At 34.7% G+C, this 19889-nt stretch overlaps 1 protein-coding gene across 2 annotated transcripts; it reads left to right on the forward strand.

The window, feature by feature from the left end:
* Positions 1-2503: 2503 nt before the first annotated feature.
* On the forward strand, positions 2504-19591 carry LOC138305452 (protein hinderin-like). Of its 2 annotated transcripts, XM_069245686.1 has the most exons (10): positions 2534-2646; positions 8033-8100; positions 8696-8737; positions 9078-9199; positions 9420-9637; positions 10943-11058; positions 13109-13215; positions 14225-15279; positions 15646-15831; positions 16489-19591. In XM_069245686.1, the coding sequence occupies exons 4-10, from the start codon at positions 9191-9193 to the stop codon at positions 16739-16741; spliced, it is 1944 nt and encodes a 647-aa protein (XP_069101787.1). In that variant the 5' UTR covers positions 2534-2646; positions 8033-8100; positions 8696-8737; positions 9078-9190; the 3' UTR covers positions 16742-19591. The 2 variants fall into 2 exon arrangements, with proteins under 2 accessions (XP_069101786.1, XP_069101787.1); XM_069245685.1 differs by lacking the exon at positions 8033-8100 and having other exon boundaries at positions 2504-2646.
* Positions 19592-19889: the final 298 nt, after the last annotated feature.

Consider the following 19889-nt stretch of genomic DNA (forward strand, 5'->3'; position numbering starts at 1 on the left):
TAATTAAAAGTAAATTTAAATGAATGAACATTTTTGTTGTCTATCTTATTAAAGATGGTTGGTTAGGTTAATACTGTATACCTACATAACAAGTAAATGATGTTTCAAATGATGATTTTTTTTTACGTTCACGATCTCTAGCAGCGTTTGATAGATGTAATATTCAAGTAAGAAATCAATTTGAAATGTCTTCAAAATACTTTTAGTATTGATTTCTCATCGATTCATGTATGGTTGAGACGAAGATATTGTTGAAAAGGAAAGTGCTAGCATTTAACTCGGAAATTACTTGTACTTGTTTAGTAGGAGTTTTTGATATTTTGACAAACGGAAAATATTGAGAATGCAGTTAAAGTAATAAATATATTCAAATCTTTAATTATTGCAAAATTTTTCAATATGTTCAGTGTGTTTGATTATATACATTTGTCTTCTAAATGTTCACTGTAAAATATGTGGTAAGTTTTGCTTGTAACATTATCTTACAAAACGAATTACATGTAGCTCACATATCAGTATCTAAGAAATTACAAGAAATAGATTATCTTTCTCATTAATTAAATAGAAAACGTCCAAATGATAGTATGTGAAACATTTTGTTAAACTATTAGAAATCAAATGTACATGTGTCAAAAATTTAGTGAATTTGAGCAAATGTTTGTTCTTAGTTATGAAAGACGTTTAAAATAAGTTTTAATTATGTGAATTATGATAACATGCACTGAAATTTCGAAGAGAACGGCTTGAGTTTTACATGAGACCAACAGAATGTATGAGGCAGAATTGAATTGTATCCTTTATATATAGACATGTATTGATTTACTAATATTCATGATTTGATTTGTTCTTTCCCGTACAGTTTACCGTAATTTTGTGGGATATCAGCGCCTTTACAATTACACCGTATACACTATATAATTACCATATAATTAGGTATACACTGACCACGGCTAATTCATCTTGTGGTGACAACTGTCAATCATAACTTGTTATGGGTTCAGATTCTCTATTTGCTTTGGGTTTACAGTGACGATATACGCCACACTCACACAACTTTGATAAAAACATACATTCTTGATAAAATTGAAATGTATTGTACTAGAGAAAGAGAGCACAAAACTTGGTCTTAATCTTAATTACAGTAATGTTCTTTTCTAGGGCTAATGAAATATAGTTACAAAGATTATTTTATTCTTTTATATTTTGTGCATTAAGTAATTGAGCATTAAGTAATTGAACCAACTTAAACATGTTGGAATATCGGACAAAAAATGGTTTTCTAATATGAAATCTTCATACACTTTGCACTTTTAAGGAAATAAAATTCACTCTCACTATCGTTATTGCAAAATGCAATATTCTCCTTTCTCTTCTCCTTTCTATATATATTTACACCTTATGCAGATAACCGAGATGTATGCAATAATAAGATGTTTGTATGAAGTTAATTCGAAAGTATTTCCAGCAAAAGCCATCTGTATTAATGTTTTTGTTTTTTTACCGAGGCTATGGAAAAATAAAATTAAAGCTTTCGAATGAAATATGATTGTGTCTATGACCCACAGTCCGTTATAGTCTCCGTGATAAACACGTATATTTCATTGACTATATTAAAAGACTAAATGTACATCGCTAGAACCGTGACCAATTTCACGGCTATTTGCGTCCAATTTGATCATTCGTTGATCTAATAATAAAATATCAGAAACAAAAGTATCCATAATTTAACATTTATTCTGCCAAAGAAATGTTTTACAGAGGTGTATAATTTATGATGTAGTGTTGTTAGAATAAATAGTTTCCAATTTGAAAAAAATACGTTGTACAAAAGAAAGAACAAAACACAGCAAGAAAACCTATCAAAGATATTAAACAATTTCACTGTAACAAGCATTGTAGAATAATGAAATTATTAGTTACAAATTAGTGCCGTCAAGGATTTATATGTCTCATATACGTCCTTGGTGCCGTGTTTCGTATTTTTCTATCATTATAATGTACAAGCAATATATAAATTCTTATAAATAAAATAAACAAAATCAACGCTGAATATAAGCTGAAATAAACATGTGTTCCTTTTTTAAACATTTTTTGTAACGGGGCCGTTTTGACTGGGGCCGTTATTGCAGTGGGGCCGTTCTGACTGGGGCCGTTTTAACAGTGGGGCCGTTTTAACTGGGATTCGTTTATATCCGAAGGGATTTTATTACCCTGACGAATATTAGTCCTCCAAGGGTAATTGGTTTTTGTACTCTTTAATATTATATATTCAAAATATGTATCTAATAGTAGAAGTATTGATAGTGTTAGTCAATACTCAAAACAAGACATATGGTTATGCATAGGCCTATAAACTTATGGACCTATTTTAACTTACATAGGCCTATCGGTCCGGCCGACTTCACTCTGGGCCGATTTCACTCTAAATACGCTTAGTGTCTAAAAGCCGTAGTAAACAAGCGTCTTAAAGATATTGAAAAAATAACACAGAAACGTTTTCGCACCTGAAACGCTAGTTAAAATGTTGTCTTGTGATAATAGCGTCTGAATTCAACAGGTTAGGGCGGTAATGTTTTCATGTGGAAACCCAAATATAAATGACAGAAGTCGCTATGCCGGGGAGACGGGCATACTGGTCTAAATACGGTAAGTTTTCGTGAAGAGTGTGTTTCTTTTATCCTGGCGATAAATATTCCAAATGGGGAGCACAAAGAGTGAAACTGTGGTGACTGCACGTATGCATCCTCATGTTTTGAATCGGTCGGTTCTGTTTAGACTTGTTCAAGAATCCAGTCTTCTTCGCCAAAAGGCCTAGCTTTCAAGTGTTTTAAGATGGAAATGTGCGGAAAATTGCATTCTCCTTTGATACAGCTTTGCATCTTAATAAATCAACTCCGTTGATGAAATCAGAAACCAATAATATTGAATATTCCTGATTACAATCAGCTGGCTGTACAGCCCTGCATATGGGTAACAGTTATCCATTTATATGTAACAGTTACCTGTTTGTAGTGATCAATATCATAACTTAGGGGTCACACTTAATAACGACAACAAACGACAAGAAACGACAACAAACGACAACACGTTAAATACAAGGAAAAGTTAGTGACAACACAGGATATGTTATTCAGTACATTAAAATGAATATTTCTACCAAGTTTTATGAAGATTGGAGCAAAAATGAAGGAATTAGAGCGATTTGAATATTCTGAAACCGGCCGCTGGTCAACGATAGATCGAGTGACAAGAGGTTTGCCGTGACGGTATACCGACAACAAATTGTAACATCGAAAATGTTTTGAAAACCTAACGACAACAGAAGATATGTTTTTTTGTCATACTATAAATTATAATGCATCTATGTACAAAATTTCATTAAGATTGGAATAAAAATGAAGACTTTATACCTGTTTTAATGTTACGAGATCGGCGACTGGTCAGGTTTACTACCGACAACAGATCGACGACTCGCACACACCTGTACACGCGTGTGTACGAGTGCATAGAGTCTCGATACTGTGTTTGTCTAAACCATTGTTGTGTAAACATCATTATAGTCGGTGTAGAACTCAATACACGAATATGTTTCCAGACCCTACGAACGGACGTGGTTCTACTCAGGGTCCTTTATATGTTGGTGTAGCTAATCTATTTAGTTGTTTTTTTTGTGTGTGTATTTTTAGCTGCGTAAATATTTTTTATATTAATTCACTATTTTATTTACGCGGTAACTTTGACTTTATTTAATACGTTTTATTTGAAAGATTAAGTTTTATTATCTTGAATCCCGTCCTGCGGGCACACAAGATCTCGCTTGCGTATCGTAAGTTTTAATTTCGGGAAGCTTACAAATGTTACGTTTATTTAACACTTTTTATTACTGAACTTACATATTTCATTTATTGATTGATTTTTACTCACACATACATACGTGTAATTCATTTGAAAAGTATTAGAAGGTAAACGAATTGAATTCTTTTTTTGTGTTTAGACGGACCGTGCGATTCTGTTCGATTTCCACGCACACGTTTTCGCGTACCCGGTTTTTTAGAGATGGCTGCAGTTTTTGGAATAGTTAGCATTCCATTAGTGGAAGATATAAGTTCCTTTTACTGCTTCACAAGTTTCAAAAACTTGTGCACTTTCCGTTATCTTTTCTACAACGGGCAGTTCTCTCCAAAATACTGAACTTATTTTTAAATGTTGCGCATGCGGAGTTATTTCGTACTCTCCTATTCCGTGAAGCGATCTGCGAACGTGGTTGTACTGCGTGTTTTGTATGTGCTCTAATCGTTTTATCAAATCGAATTTTTCCAGTCACCAACAAGCTTTATGATGTCATTCATTGATTCGCAGTTGTTGTTTTTCAAGCCTTTGGGTATATGGGGCATCGTACTCGGGCCTCAACCACCCTGCGCCGGATAGTTGGTAAAGTTTTTTCAGACCAATATGTACCCATACGTTCACCATACATATCGTCGATTTTGCTTGATACTGAATCAAATTCTTTGATAGTATCCGAATTGATCAGTCCATCCTCGCCAAAGATAGACGACATTATCGGCGCTTTTTCTTTGTCGTTCATTCATGCTCTCGAAAATATACGCAAATATTTTATACAAAAATGTACAATAAAAAAAATAAACATATAATAGTGTATTTCTTAAGATAACATATGGGAAGTATATATAAACACCATATGTTTACATAACAATAAATACAATCGCGAACTGAAATCACACTGATAATATACACACGTGTGTGCTTCTTCTATGTATACTGTATGCAAGCCGTCGGTCTACTGAGAATTTCAATGATCATTACTCATTCAAATCTTCATCAATATACATTACACTTGGCATGAATTACTTTCTTTAGATATAGGTTACATATATTATTATTTGCGGTAACATTACTGCGTAATTTCGTAAAATATTTTGTGTTGTCGGTCGGATCTAGATCTGTACATGTAAGCTTGGCTTACACACATGTATACACTCTGCGTCTCTTCATATTTGAAATCGTCATTACTCCGGTATTTTTACTCCAATCTTAATGAAATTTTGTACAGATATGCATTATGGTATGACAAACAACATATCTTATGTTGTCGTTAGGTTTTTGTAATATTTTTAATGCTATGATGTGTTGTCGGTAATACTGAACATACACACTCACGATATAAACCTGACCAGTCGCCGATCTCGTAACATTAAAACAGGTATAAAGTCTTCATTTTTATTCCAATCTTAATGAAATTTTGTACATAGATGCATTATAGTATGACAAAAAACATATCTTCTGTTGTCGTTAGGTTTTCAAAACATTTTCGATGTTACAATGTGTTGTCGGTATACCGTCACGGCAAACCTCTTGTCACTCGATCTATCGTTGACCAGCGGCCGATTTCAGAATATTCAAATCGCTCTAATTCCTTCATTTTTGCTCCAATCTTCATAAAACTTGGTAGAAATATTCATTTTAATGTACTGAATAACATATCCTGTGTTGTCACTAACTTTTCCTTGTATTTAACGTGTTGTCGTTTGTTGTCGTTTCTTGTCGTTTGTTGTCGTTATTAAGTGTGACCTGTTTGTAGTGATCAATATCATAACTTAGTACAGTACAAAATTTTGGTAAAAGTCGCAAAATAAATCATCTCCATTGCTTTTTTTTACTATTATCTTTTTATTCATAATTTTCATTCAGTACAATTAAAAATACAAATACACTCAATAGACTCTCAAACACATACACACTTACTTAAAAAACGGTACACTCAAATATTTAACACATGCATATACATCCACATACATACAAATACGAAGCTTAAATTTCTAGTACATAAGGAGAAAAAATGATACAAATTAGGAGTTTGGAGATGAGGGGAAAAATTATATTGCACTGAATATTAGGAAAGGAATCAAAGACAGGATTAGAAGAAAAAGAAAAGAGTGATAGAGTTATAAAGAAAGAAAAAGGAAAATGAAAAAAAAGTTAAAAGAGTCTAGGTAGGATGGAGACGGAGGAACAATTATAACTGTATAAAAAAATCTTTAAAAAAAATTGCAATTTTGGCTTTGTGCAGGGGAAGGGGGGGATGTAATAAAATAAAATAAATAAATTATAAATATGCATTTAAAAAGTTTAATAAAGTAAATGTGTGACAAAGTGCAATTATAACTTGATTAGTTTTTCCCATTTTCTCCATTCATTTTCAAATTTAAGTTTTACTTTTTCATCTTTACTATTTGAAATGTATTTTTGAATTGTATAATGGTCTTTAATTGTGTTGATAAGAACGTTGATGCTTAATGAGTTGTGTAAAAATCTCATTCTGTAAATGTATTGCTTTATAATTATGATAATTTCATTGTCCACTCTATTACTATGGAGATAATTTTCATGCAAGAGTCCAAAAAGAAAGGATTTTGTATTAACAGAAAAGGGAATTAAGAGAGCTTGTAATAATGTGTCAAAACTTTCAAGTAATTCTTGCACTTTCTCACACTCCCATAACAAGTGTGTAATAGTTTCAGGCTCAGTATTGCAGAGTGCACAAAGAGGGGAGCTCGAGATAACTACTGTGATTTTAAACAAAAAATGAATTTGTTGCCAAAATATAATGAATTAATCTATATTGGAACCACTGTAGTTTAGTATTTGTTGTAACATTAAATAGAATTTTATATATTTTACACCAAGTTTCATAATCTGTATTGTTAAAAATTGTATTCCATTTTCTAGGACTAGACGGTACTATATCGGACGTCTTGTTTAAAAAGTTATATAACAGTTTTGATCCTTTTCTATCTTTGAGAAAGAGTTGCAGATTAATAGGCAATAGTTACCTGTTTGTAGTGATCAATAAGTTACTCAATTGAGGAATTCCGTGTAAAAAAATGCATGAAGTTGTATTAAACTTTTTCATCAAAAAAGGGCGTAAATTTTGACATGGCATTATATTACTATCATAACTTAGTACAGTACATAATTTTGGTAAGAGTCGCAAAATAAATCATCTGCATTGCTTACTATTTTCATATACATACTAAGATATACTTGTCACCGATAATCTACTATAAATTAACAACAATGACATTACACAGCACTGATAAACGCGTTTGTTTTGTAAAATTAAACTTCAGGCGTATCATACAAACTCTTGCATCGGTCACGATACTCTAAGTATCTGATCGACTTTGGAAACTTCCAGAACAATACAATGCAAATGAGGTTTATGTAGTCAATAAAAGAAAGTGACAAAACGGATAACTTTATGTACCGGACGCATATTTGATTTATTTCACATCACCGTATAGGTGTACGTTGCACTATCGCTGACTAAACCCTGTGACCACAGACCGCATTTGATGCAGTTATAATGAATATTTATTAAATTACACTGCCTTTGTTACGTAAGAGAAACAGAATAAAAGAAAAAACATCATAAAATATCAGTCCGAGTACGTGTCTGAGCTCTAGATCTAATGTACATGGCACAGGTAAGTCACCATGTGCAAAGAGACTGAACAGTGATCTAGCGGACGACTTTTTTTTATCAGCGAAACAAGTCTATCATATCAATATGATAATAAACACACTCTTCTTTATAACAAAGAACACACTGAAAAAAGTTTAAAGTAATTTTACATTTAAAGTTCTGATGAAGTAAAGGAAAGTATTTATTACGATACACCATGGACGTAAACCATCTCCATGCAATAGTCCCAAGGTTAATGAGCGAAAGTGCTACATACACCTGTTGCAGAGGATGATTTCATACCGGAAATTAAGGTTAGGAAGTATTTAGCGAGCATTTAATGTCAAACAGACAATATATTTCTAGTTTTCTGTTCTTCTAATGTACATTTAGATGAGATAACAGCAAAAATAATTTAAACAAACAAATTTCAACAATTTCCATAACATCTTTATAGTAACATGCTTCAAAATCTTAACAGTCATTTGAAGGCAGACTGTAAATTTAAAAATATGATCTGAAACAGTTCCATCCTCGATACTCCAGGGGTTACTATCACTGAAGATCCCCCTTGGACTATCTCGTAATAAAACTGGAGGCAACAGAAAACACAGGTAACTTTCATCAAGTTAAGAAGAGAAGCGACTCCTGAGCCAGGTTTTCAAGTAGTATAGTCGTGAGTTCATCTAATCCTTTAGTACTGCAAATTGCCGACATGTTTGGCCTGAAAGGCAGGCCGTCATCAGGGCACAGCTTATTCAGTACTATTGGACTCAGGAGTTGCTTCTCTTTTAATTTTGATTATTTACAATGTTTTCAAGAGGGTTCTGTTTCCACTAGGATCCTTCAGTTGACCTAGAAGATGATCCACAACACATAAACTATAAATGTTATGAACTTATAGCAGGATGTTGGTTGTTTTTAATTTCTCCTCCTGGAGATTTTCTTTTTTTCATCTTTGTCTTGATTTGTTATTGTAGCAAACTTATGAAAATATCTTAATTATGAGTATAACATACATGTACATAGCGAAAACATGGTCATTGTCTGTAAATATATGCTATATACCGTATTCAATGCAATAAGGGTGCCATCCCTTAGGAAATGAAGCCAAAGTACTGGTCCTCTGTGTCAACTACAAGCTGACCCTTTTTGCCATATACTGTATTATACAACAATTCATACATTAGTTGTTTTTGTTGTTTTCAGCCTTAGACTCCAGTGAAGATTCCGAGTCTGCCTTTGTCCCAGGTCTGTATTTCTTCGATAGAAAGTTATTTCAAGGCACCTAAAGTTTCCTGTTGCCGTGGACACCCAACGTAGATAATTTGACATTTACTCAAGTGGCAAATGGAAAAAAATGTATCAAAATTTGTTGACATGGCTAAGCGGACAAGTGATATTAATTAGATCAATACATAAATCAATATACCTATCAAAGTTTAATTTGTTTTAGTAAAGTCAACATTTTACACACAGTATATTAATAATATAATGATTACTTTAAATGAAACTGATTTAATTTTGTTTAGATTTAAAACTCCAGAATATAAAATACATACCATATATACCATTATACATTGTATTGTAGGTGTTTCAGCCCCAGGGAATCGGCGGCCGTTGAAATTACTCGCACGAAAAACCCCGGAGATAAAGGTTAGAATCCCAATCACTCAGCCTGTAGTGGAGCAACTGGCTGTGTCTATGGATACGGTAAGTAATTGGGAACTCTGGCTTTCAATCAAACCAAATCAATCAAAGTACTGAAAAGTTTGGATAGCACCTAAACAATACTTCAAATTTCACAGTAATTTAGTTATTATTTGAGAGTTTAACCTAACAAGGATCACCATTATGTCTTGTTTAAATTCAGACTGATCAACGATTCACATTAGAAATAGTTGTTGTAGCAGTTTATGGTATTCATTAACAGGATATGAGCTTGGAGGAAGACATACAAAAGAAACCAAGACCTTCCCAATTCAAAATTCCCACCAGTTCTGGGGTCAAGGCCACTGAAAGAGTAAAGGTCAAGGAAACACACAGGATTAAACCTGGTTTCCACGACAACAAACAGAAATCTGTGTCACTGAAAGACTTGCCTCTGGAGGAGAAGAAAAGAATAGCCAACCTCATCAAAGAACTGGCGAGGTATTTACTGTCGTGACAGCCTAACCACTGACTGTGACCGTGACGTACACTCCACACAATATCGCAATACCTATTGCATACTTGGTTACAATTTAATGCTAGACGCGAGTTGATTGGTTGGTGGGCGTGGCTTATATCATGTGATATGTGTGACCCACGTGTGATAGATCTATTCTGAACTCCATATTCATAGAACTGCTTCAAAGTTCATAGCTCTCCCAATAAATGTGGTCACACGGTTTTCATGAGCTGATGTCCGTGTTTCAGCCGCCTGCCGGGATAGACTGGATAATTTTTCGCGTCATCTCTGGAACTTTTTGCGCCGTATGAACATTCCTCTCCAATAAACAGGTTATTATCTCATGAATGTTAATTGAAGGTTGCTTAACTTTCTCATATTCTATAAACTGTAAGACTTTGTTGGTAATTTTATTTGGGTTCCTATAAACAGATGACGGGGTCAAATGTCCCGTGTGCAGTCACATTCTTTATAATCTTATGACAACCTCCTGTTGTCACACCAGTTTGTTTTTACTTATCATGAAAAGATAATTCTTTATAATAAAGATCAAGTTTCTCAGAATGTCAGTACCGTTTTTCTTATCGGGCGCAGCCATATACTCTTCATAGATAGAAAGGTCTAAAGGTCCTTTACAAAAAGTGTGAATTATATGACCCTGGGGTCTCAGGTTTCCCCTTGGGGAGGGGGTTAAGTTTACTATAGTTTATATAGGGAAAGCACATTTTTGAGCATTATTTGGTCATTTGTCAAAGGAAATGAGGCAAACGTTGTCAGAATTATCCCTATGAAATGGCCATTGAATCCTATTGACAAATTTTCCATGACTGACTCCCAGGGGCCTTAGGGGTGGGACCAAATTGCCTATCAAACTCTAGAACATTGTCAGATAACTCCGCCCACTCATTCTATCGCCTGACGTTGGGTAGGCTATGTGAACTCTGCCCCTCCAGACGATTGACAGAACCACTCGACCAGTTGTTAATTTTGTCATAGGTTAGGCCAACATGACAGTTATTAGGATAAAGGCAACACGTAAGAATGTTAATTCTCTGATATAATGTTAGAATAACCAGACAGTACAACTTTATGACCTACTGACATTCCTTTCATTTATCAAATAATTTGACACATAAATCTTCAAATCATTAGTGGTATAATAATCTAGCATCGTATACATCAGGAGAAAACAATCGTGTGGAATGATATTGTAGTTTGGCACTCTGTACATTATAATGGTAGAATTATCATTTCTCAGGATGAACAATAATTTGTCTATGTTTCAGAGTCGGTGATGAGAAGGAAAAAGCCATTGATCAACTCCATACAGAAAGAGATCAGTTTGAGAGACAGGTTCTGCAGCTTGTGGACCAGCAAGAAAAAATTCTGAATGAAAGAGAAGGTACATACATCAAAATATTTTTTTCAATCCCTATAAAAATAATTTAAAGGCCCACTACTTTTCCGACACAAAATCTAAAGGTTTCTTAAAAACAATAGTAACATAAGATTGCACGATTGTGTTACAGTACTAGTGTATCGACTCACTGTAGTAGATTACATCGCTACATGTTACAGGTGAAGTGTCTATGTAACACGCATTGTGATTGGCTGAGTTGATCTAAAAATAGAAGAGAAAAACGTGTGTGCACAGTAAAGCTGTTTTTTTTTTAGCCTGCCATGCTTGGTCTCATTTTCTTCCGATATTCGAGGAATTTAACAACTTCTTCACTGACCTTTGTTGGTGTCATGATAGACCGAACACGTGGAAGCAGAGAACCATGTTGTGTCTCGCACAACTTTGCGATGTTTCCGACAGGTGGATTTACAAACGTCGGCCGCTTTAGATATATTTCCATAGGACACCCCATGCCATCATTGTACATTTTCACTACCCTTTCGCGTACTTTTAGATCGGTTCGTGGCTTTGACATGTCGACATATGATCGGTTGAGGACTGCTTCTAATTTTGGCTGTGATCGGTTGAACCGCTTCTAATTTTGGCGCAATTTTAGCGAGAGATTAAAATAGTAACGTGTAACGTAACGTTACACATGTGCAAACACACATGTATCTTACCGGTAACTTATAATATGCACGCGTTGGCAGCTTGGCGATCGACGATTTTTAGTACTTCCACACTTTTTTATTCAGTATAAAGTTCAAATTCAGAGTTAAATTGACATTTTAAATATACCTTACCATAATTATGAAACTGAACAGTTGTTTTAGCAGATACTTTCTTCTTGACCTTCATATTTATTCATTAACGGTACCAGTATTATCATGTTTAAATCAATATTATGTATTCTTCTACAGCTAGTATAACCTGATTGTGTGTTATCTCTTTCCATGTTTGATTTTTTTTCAATCATCTTATTTATATATTTACAACAGCTATTTCAGGAAACTCTGTCAGTCAAGTTCGTCACATGTGCTAGGTGTACTACGGAAAAAACCACCCAACAGTCATGTATATTACAGCGCGAATTCTATATATCAGCGTTATTTATTTTTACAGCGTAATACTTCTATTTTACAAATATTAATTTTTCAGATGTTTATCTATGAACATTTGTAATTGTTTCGACGTACTTACAACGTCCCGATTGCACAAATAGGTTGCATTGTGTAACGTTTATTTATATACACACTTCAGCCAATCACAATGCGTGTTACATAGACACTTCACCTGTACCATGTAGCGATGTAATCTCCTACAGTGAGTCGATACACTAGTACTGTAACAAAATCGTGCAATCTTATGATAGAACGGCAGTAAAAACAATAGTAACATAAGAAAATGTATATTGATGGCCTAAGATGAGGCTACAACACCAAACAAAGGAAAGTTTTACTGCACAATCTTTGTTAACAGTAAAGATTCGTTTCACTGTTTTGCCATGTAGCGAAGTAATTGTCAACTAACGCGCGGTAATTAGGATGACAGTGGGAAACATAATATGTGAAAATTGACATTTGATTTATTTGAATTCAATTGTTTTGAAGGTGATAATAAGTTAAGTATAAACGATAAGCTAATAACTTGAGATACAAGGGGACATAACTGTGTAACTGTGAATTGAGATACAAGGGGACATAACTGTGTTACTGTGAATTGAGATACAAGGGGACATAACTGTGTTACTGTGAATTGAGATACAAGGGGACATAACTGTGTTACTGTGAATTGAGATACAAGGGGACATAACTGTGTTACTGTGAATTGAGATACAAGGGGACATAACTGTATTAGGTGTTACAGTGAATAGAGATACAAAGGGACATAACTGTGTTACTGTGAATTGAGATACAAGGGGACATAACTGTGTTACTGTTAATTGAGATACAAGGGGACATAACTGTGTGTTACACTGTTAATTATTGAGATACAAGGGGACATAACTGAGTTACTGTGAATTGAGATACAAGGGGACATAACTGTGTTACAGTGATACAGAACCAGCTGTTCCAGTGTCAGGATCTGTTGACAAAATATCAAGAGAAAATTGAACAGAAACAGCAGGAGGTTGTCGACCTCATCACAACCCCCTCAAAGGTCAGTAGTGATAGCAAGCTTTATATTTAGCACACTATCTTCAGAAAGTACTTAATGAATCTTTTCTCATATTGCCGTGTGAAGATTTCCTTAGTACCTTTAGTTGTGCATATTGCATTTTGGGACATATCGGTCTACAAGATAAAGCCATCCTAGATTCTTATTGTTGAAGTTTGTTACCAGCAACTGCTAATTTTCAGAAAGTACAGAAGGGATCTGTCTCAAATGTCATGCATAGTTTCCCATAGGACCCTAGTAGTGCAGATGCATTTTCAGGTCATCTGACCTGAAGGGTCAGGATGACCTAAGTCATCATGGTTCGTCCGTCGATATTTAGCCCATGATGGAATGAAGGGCTACTAAGTTTGTTCAAATGAATGACCTTGAACTTCAATCAAGGTCACAAAGGTCAAAAAGGCTAAAATCATTTAACGTTAAACAAACTGAATATTACAATTCTACTATATATATTGTATTAACAGTCAGATGGCCATTTAGGCCCATGGGGCCTCTTGTTTCATTGTATATTCAATATTGAAAAATAAAAGAAAAAGCCCTTTCCTTCTATTGACTGTCATAGGTTATTCTGTGATAGGTGCCAAGATCTCTTTCAAATCTCTTATTATAATTTGTCGTATCAGTGTTCCTTTATTTTCAGGAAAACGACATCCCCAGTATTCCAGGGGTTACTATCACTCGTCCTATCATTACGACAGTGAAAGTAACCCCATGGAATCATGAGGATGGGAAAATTGATGAAATAATTAAAAGCTAAATATTAAAGGTCTTCAGACAGTTTCTACATAAAGTTGTCTATTTGTTGGTGGTTCAACAAAATCGTTCATCAAACAAGAAAAGCATAAAACATACCAGGGATTGTTTGTTTTTTCATTTCAAGATCGTGTTATTGAGTTCGATGGTATATTTCCCTGAAATGTTTGCCTCAATCGTTTGAAGTTTAATCATCTGATGCTATCAAACACTTACCGTTAACTGTTTGTGTTTTCAGGTGCAGAAAGATAAAAAGCCGAGGTCGCGGTCAAGGTCACCAGAGACTTCCCTGCCCTACACATCACATTGTCACGGCCGTGACTTACGCTCATCACATGACAAGCTATACACATCGTTAATAGACAAAGCCATAGCCAACCAGAGGTCAGGGGTTGGTGAAGATGGTCTCAGTTCTATTGGTGGTCAGTCAGAGGTTGGATCAGTCAAAGGTCAAACTCCCCCACGTTTACATCTGCCCAATCAGGTGCCACTGGCCCTTAGAAACCCGGTCATGTCCAGTACACAGAAAAGTGCTGATATCAAAGTGTTCAATTCAGAGGAGGGCAGTTTTCATTCCCTACAACCTGACCCCAGCCCAAGGTCATCACGCATGTCTAATGAGTTAGTGCTTGACAATGAGAACAACAGAGACTTTTCACAAAAATCCAAGGTCGGGTTCAAGGAGAAGCTGGAGGAAGACTTTGATAAGGTACATTCTCCAAACATAAACCCTTCAGGGGTGTTCGGGGATAAAAGTTACATGAGTTATTATAAAAAATTGTCTCAAACGGACCGGAAACGTGAGTTACTGCGGCAACGGGAGAAGTTACTAGACGAGCAACGACGATTAAAAGACATTTTGAGGTCACAAGAAGCTCAAATAAAAACACGACAGAATTTGATAGAGCAACAACGAGATCTTCAACAAGATCGGATGGAATTCTTTGAGAAAAATGGAAAATTCCCCCTTGGCAGGGATCTTGGTGTTCCAGAGGACACCAAGGAAAATGTCCCTCCTCCCCCACCTATATCCATGCCTCTCCCCCAGGGACAGACCCAGGGGGATGATGATGGTAGTTTGTTCAATTATGGAGTTAAGAAACTAAACTTTGATACAGAAGGTGAGGAAGTTCCAGACGAAGCGATGAAAACTCCACCCAATGCCCGACAACGCAATCAACAGTCGATGGCTACGTCACCAATCAGGATGATGTCACCAAGCGATAGAGCAACCAGCAGTCCCCACCGGGTCGACGCGGCGACCAGTGTCTCTCATATCAACATCAGTCCTAGGTCAGTGTATGTGGTGAAGTCGTATATATATATATATATATTTCACTATCACCATGTAGGATATTTGTTTTCTTTGAAGAGTTTGGGAATAAATTTCAGTACATAAAGCTGCAGTTTAATTATTGTAATTATAAGCTATTGTTGTTTTATGTTTGTTCATTCGAAATTAATTTACAAACTCCATAAAAAATATCCTGACGAGTATTTCTCTATGTTAATACATAAGAAATACATATCAATTTACTTGCTTTGATTGAGACAAGAAAGCAAGAAAGAGAAAATTAATTTAGAAAAAAAGTACTTATGATATGTTAAATTATTTTAGTTTTGAAGTTAGAACTGGATTTGATTATGTTGTTTATTTAGAACCCAGAAACACAATGAGTCAGTAGAGGACCTTTTACTGGGACAGCAACTGGGTAATCTCCCCTTACCTCACAGTACTGCCACCAGGGGCAGCCCTGGACTGCAATCGTCATTCCAGAATAACCTGCCTTTGCAGTCCAACAGAGGTCGATCAAATCAGTCACCAGTCAGCAAACCAACTGCAGGGTGGGTATAAGAAGGCTTTCTGAGCAGTCTGCTCTCAACAGTGAAAGTCTGCTATCAATAGTGAAAGTCTGCTCTCAATAGTGAAATTCTGCTCTCAATAGTGAAAGTCTGCTATGAATAGTGAAAGTCTGCTCTCAATAGTGAAGTCTGCTCTCAATTTACATGTATAGTGAAAGTCTGCTCTCAATAGTGAAAGTCTGCTCTCAATAGTGAAAGTCTGCTCTCAATAGTGAAAGTCTGCTCTCAATAGTGAAAGTCTGCTCTCAATAGTGAAAGTCTGCTCTCAATAGTGAAAGTCTGCTCTCAATAGTGAAAGTCTGCTCTCAATAGTGAAAGTCTGCTCTCAATAGTGATAGTCAAACCTGTTTATGATAACCATCTAATGGACCAAGATAAAAAAAGTCTTTATACACAGGTCACATGTTGTTGAAATTGACCACATGAGACCCTAAGGATTTGGTTATATAAGTACTAGTGGTATATGTGGTCTTTGTACAGAGGTGGTCACTAAGGCAGGTCTGACTGTACATGTACTTACACATATGTTTTCCTTCCCATTTCTGTCAAAACATCCATGATCATCAAATTTTTATACATTATAGTATAACATTATGAAATCAAACGATATCCATGTTACTATTTAAACCCCATTTACAGGAACAAGACACTGTCTGTGATAGAGATACTGAATACAATGGAGAAAAGTCCGTCCTGGTCGGGGAGTGTACGCAGTCACAGGAACAGCCCAGGATTGTCAGGGGGTGTGCACAGGAATAAGAATAGCCCTCGGCAGAATTTACAGAGAGACAGTCCAGCGTATAATACTCCACAAAAATCTGAGGCTCTGTATGATGAAGATGGAGATGAGGAAGAAAGTCAAATCCTTGAGGATGTTTTCTTTCTCAAATGAGTATTCTTCTAACCATATTTCAGCATGATGGGTTTAAGCTCTCTCTTTCATTCCTATTGACAAGAGTAATGAGTGGAAGTCACTCAACAACAGCTCTGTTTGAGGAGGTAGAAGGTTCTAATGCAAAGAACATATCTATTACAGAAAGAATCTGAAGGATTATCTCCCCTTCATATCATTACATGTTACTCCAAAGGTGTAATACTGAGAATTACCTCCCCTTAGACCATACCTGAAATGATTCCACGCTTGGTTGAATTATCGATAAGTTTCCAGTTATAAATTTAAAACTGGAAAAACTTATTTTATTGGTACAGAATACTTTAAACCTTTTTTCTCTCACGTGTAGTTTATTTTTGCGAATTGAATAAATATTATATATTCTTGCACCATGATATTCAAAGGTATATCCATTCAATTTCAGATCTGCCAAACTTTATTTCCGTTAAAATGCTTTGAATCGGAAATCACATAACTTAATATCCGCGGAAGATAATTGGTTTACAGTAGTCAGGCCAAAAAAAATTAATTAGTAGTTTCTCAGGTCCCGCCGCAGGTGATTTTTAAACCCGCACCACCTATTTTTATCACCAAAATAAATAAAAATGAATGACTGGCATCTTAAAGTTCCGGATTTTGCATGGTCCAAAAATCATAAGTTTTACTTATGTTTTATTCGTCGATTTAGCTAAGTTATACATTGGCATAATCTTGGTAAAGTGTTTTGAAATATATAATATGTATCCGAAATATAATAAAGATGAAAATAATCATGTACCAGATGAACGTTGAACCGTAAAATGGATAATCGGCAGACTGAAGCTGTAGTTGTTTACAATTGTAACATGTGGCGGACTGCTTTTGCTACGGATATCAGCGTGATTGTTATCGAGAAAATAAAAAAAAAATTGTCAAAAACTATAAAATATTAAAGAATACCTTAAATATATTATGTTGATATTATGCATGTGCAAGAAATGTCCACAGATTGCGGAAAAACGATCTGAATGATTGCTAATTTACACACGTGTTACATATATCTGTCAGTCAACAGTTGTATTTCTCGGGATTCTGTCAAATAATTTTTGGTTTCTTTTCAATGAAATAATTGACGATCAAGTTTATATATGTAAATTACAGGTAATATTAGACATATTACCGATGTTCAAAGTAACAGACAGTCATAAAACAATGTTTAAACGATCTCTGCATATAGATACATGAAGCCCATATATGTACTTCCAGTCCAGTAGCGAATGGGAAATTTGAATGAGTACGGAAAGAGTGTAGACAACTGTCCTAATTTAAATCTCATTTAATTATGTCTATAGCATTGGTATTCTCAGTTGATGAAGCCATAATAAAACTGCCATATTCAAAAGATATATTTTAAAAGCGTTTTTCAATATATATATTTTTTTTTTGCTTCTATATAATTCATGATGGCAAGTAGAATATATCAGGAACATATATACAGTGTATAATGTAAAAAAAAAATGTGCCTGCCTCGCTGTTTTGGTAGGGAATAAAAAATGAATAAAAAACAACACCTGCCTGCCTCATTAGATTTGGAAAAAAAATGGCCTGAGAAACTAATACTAAATTTTTTTGGCTTTTACAAACACAATAAAGATTTTGATACTGTCTTCTCTGTGGTTGTAGAGCTTGGGAGATCTTTGGCAATGTCCTTACAGCTAAATGTATATTGATTTTGAACTAATGATTGGTTTTCATACAAGTATCACATACTGTCAACTCATGGCTGCTGACTATCTTTCATGGCTGCTAAGTTTGGCAATGTCTGTTTCAAAGCTCTTTCAAGGAGATGAATTTTTGTGGATTAAAAGAGTTTACTTAACAATTTAATAGTATAAGATTTCGTGGAAGATAATGATTTTATGATGATAATGTGGTCGCGAAGTTTGCGATAATAACTTAAATTGTACGCGAAAGAAAGTGGGTTTACAGTTTAGAGGTATTTTTGTAAAAGGATTACAGACGTTGTTGCTTGCATTTATTTACATTAGTCAGTCAAAATATCTGTGTCAAAAATCTGAGATATTATCTCATGGTAGAACTAGTAGTATCTTATTTCCATGAAAGGAAATAGAAATCAATGTTGGTTTTCTTCATTAATTCATAGATTAATATATATTAAAGTAAATGGATCCTTTTCATGCCAAAAGTAGGAGGTTTAGGTAGAAAAGGGTTTTAGTGCTATATATACAGTACATGTAACAATATACTTATCACAAGATAATTTCAATAAATCATTATATTGGAAGTTAATTTTCATTTCCATCTTTATCAGTCGTACCATAGGTTTTTCCATTGCATACAATACAGATTGTCTCCCTTGACTTTACAACTCTCAACTGTGTAACAAATTCAAGCCTCAAAGTACAATGTGGACTGAATCATACAATTTTGTCATTCAAGACATCAAAACCCTACATTTTGAATGTGTTGTAATTAATACAATTACCGTATTCGACCCAATAAGCACCCAGGGCGTTTAAAAAATTGAAAAAAATGAAAAGGTGCTAATAAGACGAAATTATTGCAAATCTAGACAGTATTTTGTAGTTTTGGTCTTTATTTATGCGTGGACAATTGAAATAGAGGCCTCAAAAAGGGGGAGGGCGCTTATTTGGTCTAATACGGTATGCTTTTCTTTGTACCTTTGAGTTAAATTTCTGGTTTGAAGGGAAAAACAAACATGATAATTTCAGCAATTTTATAACCTGATTAAAAATTGCAAATAAATATTTTTATAAAACTGTTATGGATTATTATATTGTTATGTCCATTATCCTCATTAAAAAGAGGGTGTTCCCAAAATCATGTGTTTAGTTTGTTGTTCTGGGTGATTTTTTTTTTTTTTTTTTTACAATAAATATTCATCAGGAGCCAATGAGAAAACACAACTTTGCTAGCCAAGGGTACATTAGTCTACGATACCGAATTTTTGAATTACCAAACTGCCTGCTCATCCGTCGTCACAAACATAAGACTTCATACCTGGGATGGATGTGTCAACAGTGATAGTAATATGCCGCCCTTGAATAGTGATGATGTGAAACCAATAATCACCAATACAAAATTATGATTCATTATTTGAAAATAACATACATGTAAGGAGATGAAC

The sequence above is a fragment of the Argopecten irradians genome, chromosome 13 (genome assembly GCF_041381155.1).
Source record: "Argopecten irradians isolate NY chromosome 13, Ai_NY, whole genome shotgun sequence".
Taxonomy (NCBI): domain Eukaryota; kingdom Metazoa; phylum Mollusca; class Bivalvia; order Pectinida; family Pectinidae; genus Argopecten; species Argopecten irradians.

Coding starts and splice junctions, on each gene's coding strand:
- LOC138305452 (XM_069245685.1), top strand. CDS start 2,598: ATGACAGAAGTCGCTATGCCGGGGAGACGGGCATACTGGTCTAAATAC. Junction 13,216..14,224: donor TCATCACAACCCCCTCAAAG/GTCAGTAGTGAT, acceptor TTGTGTTTTCAG/GTGCAGAAAGATAAAAAGCC. Junction 15,280..15,645: donor CATATCAACATCAGTCCTAG/GTCAGTGTATGT, acceptor TTGTTTATTTAG/AACCCAGAAACACAATGAGT.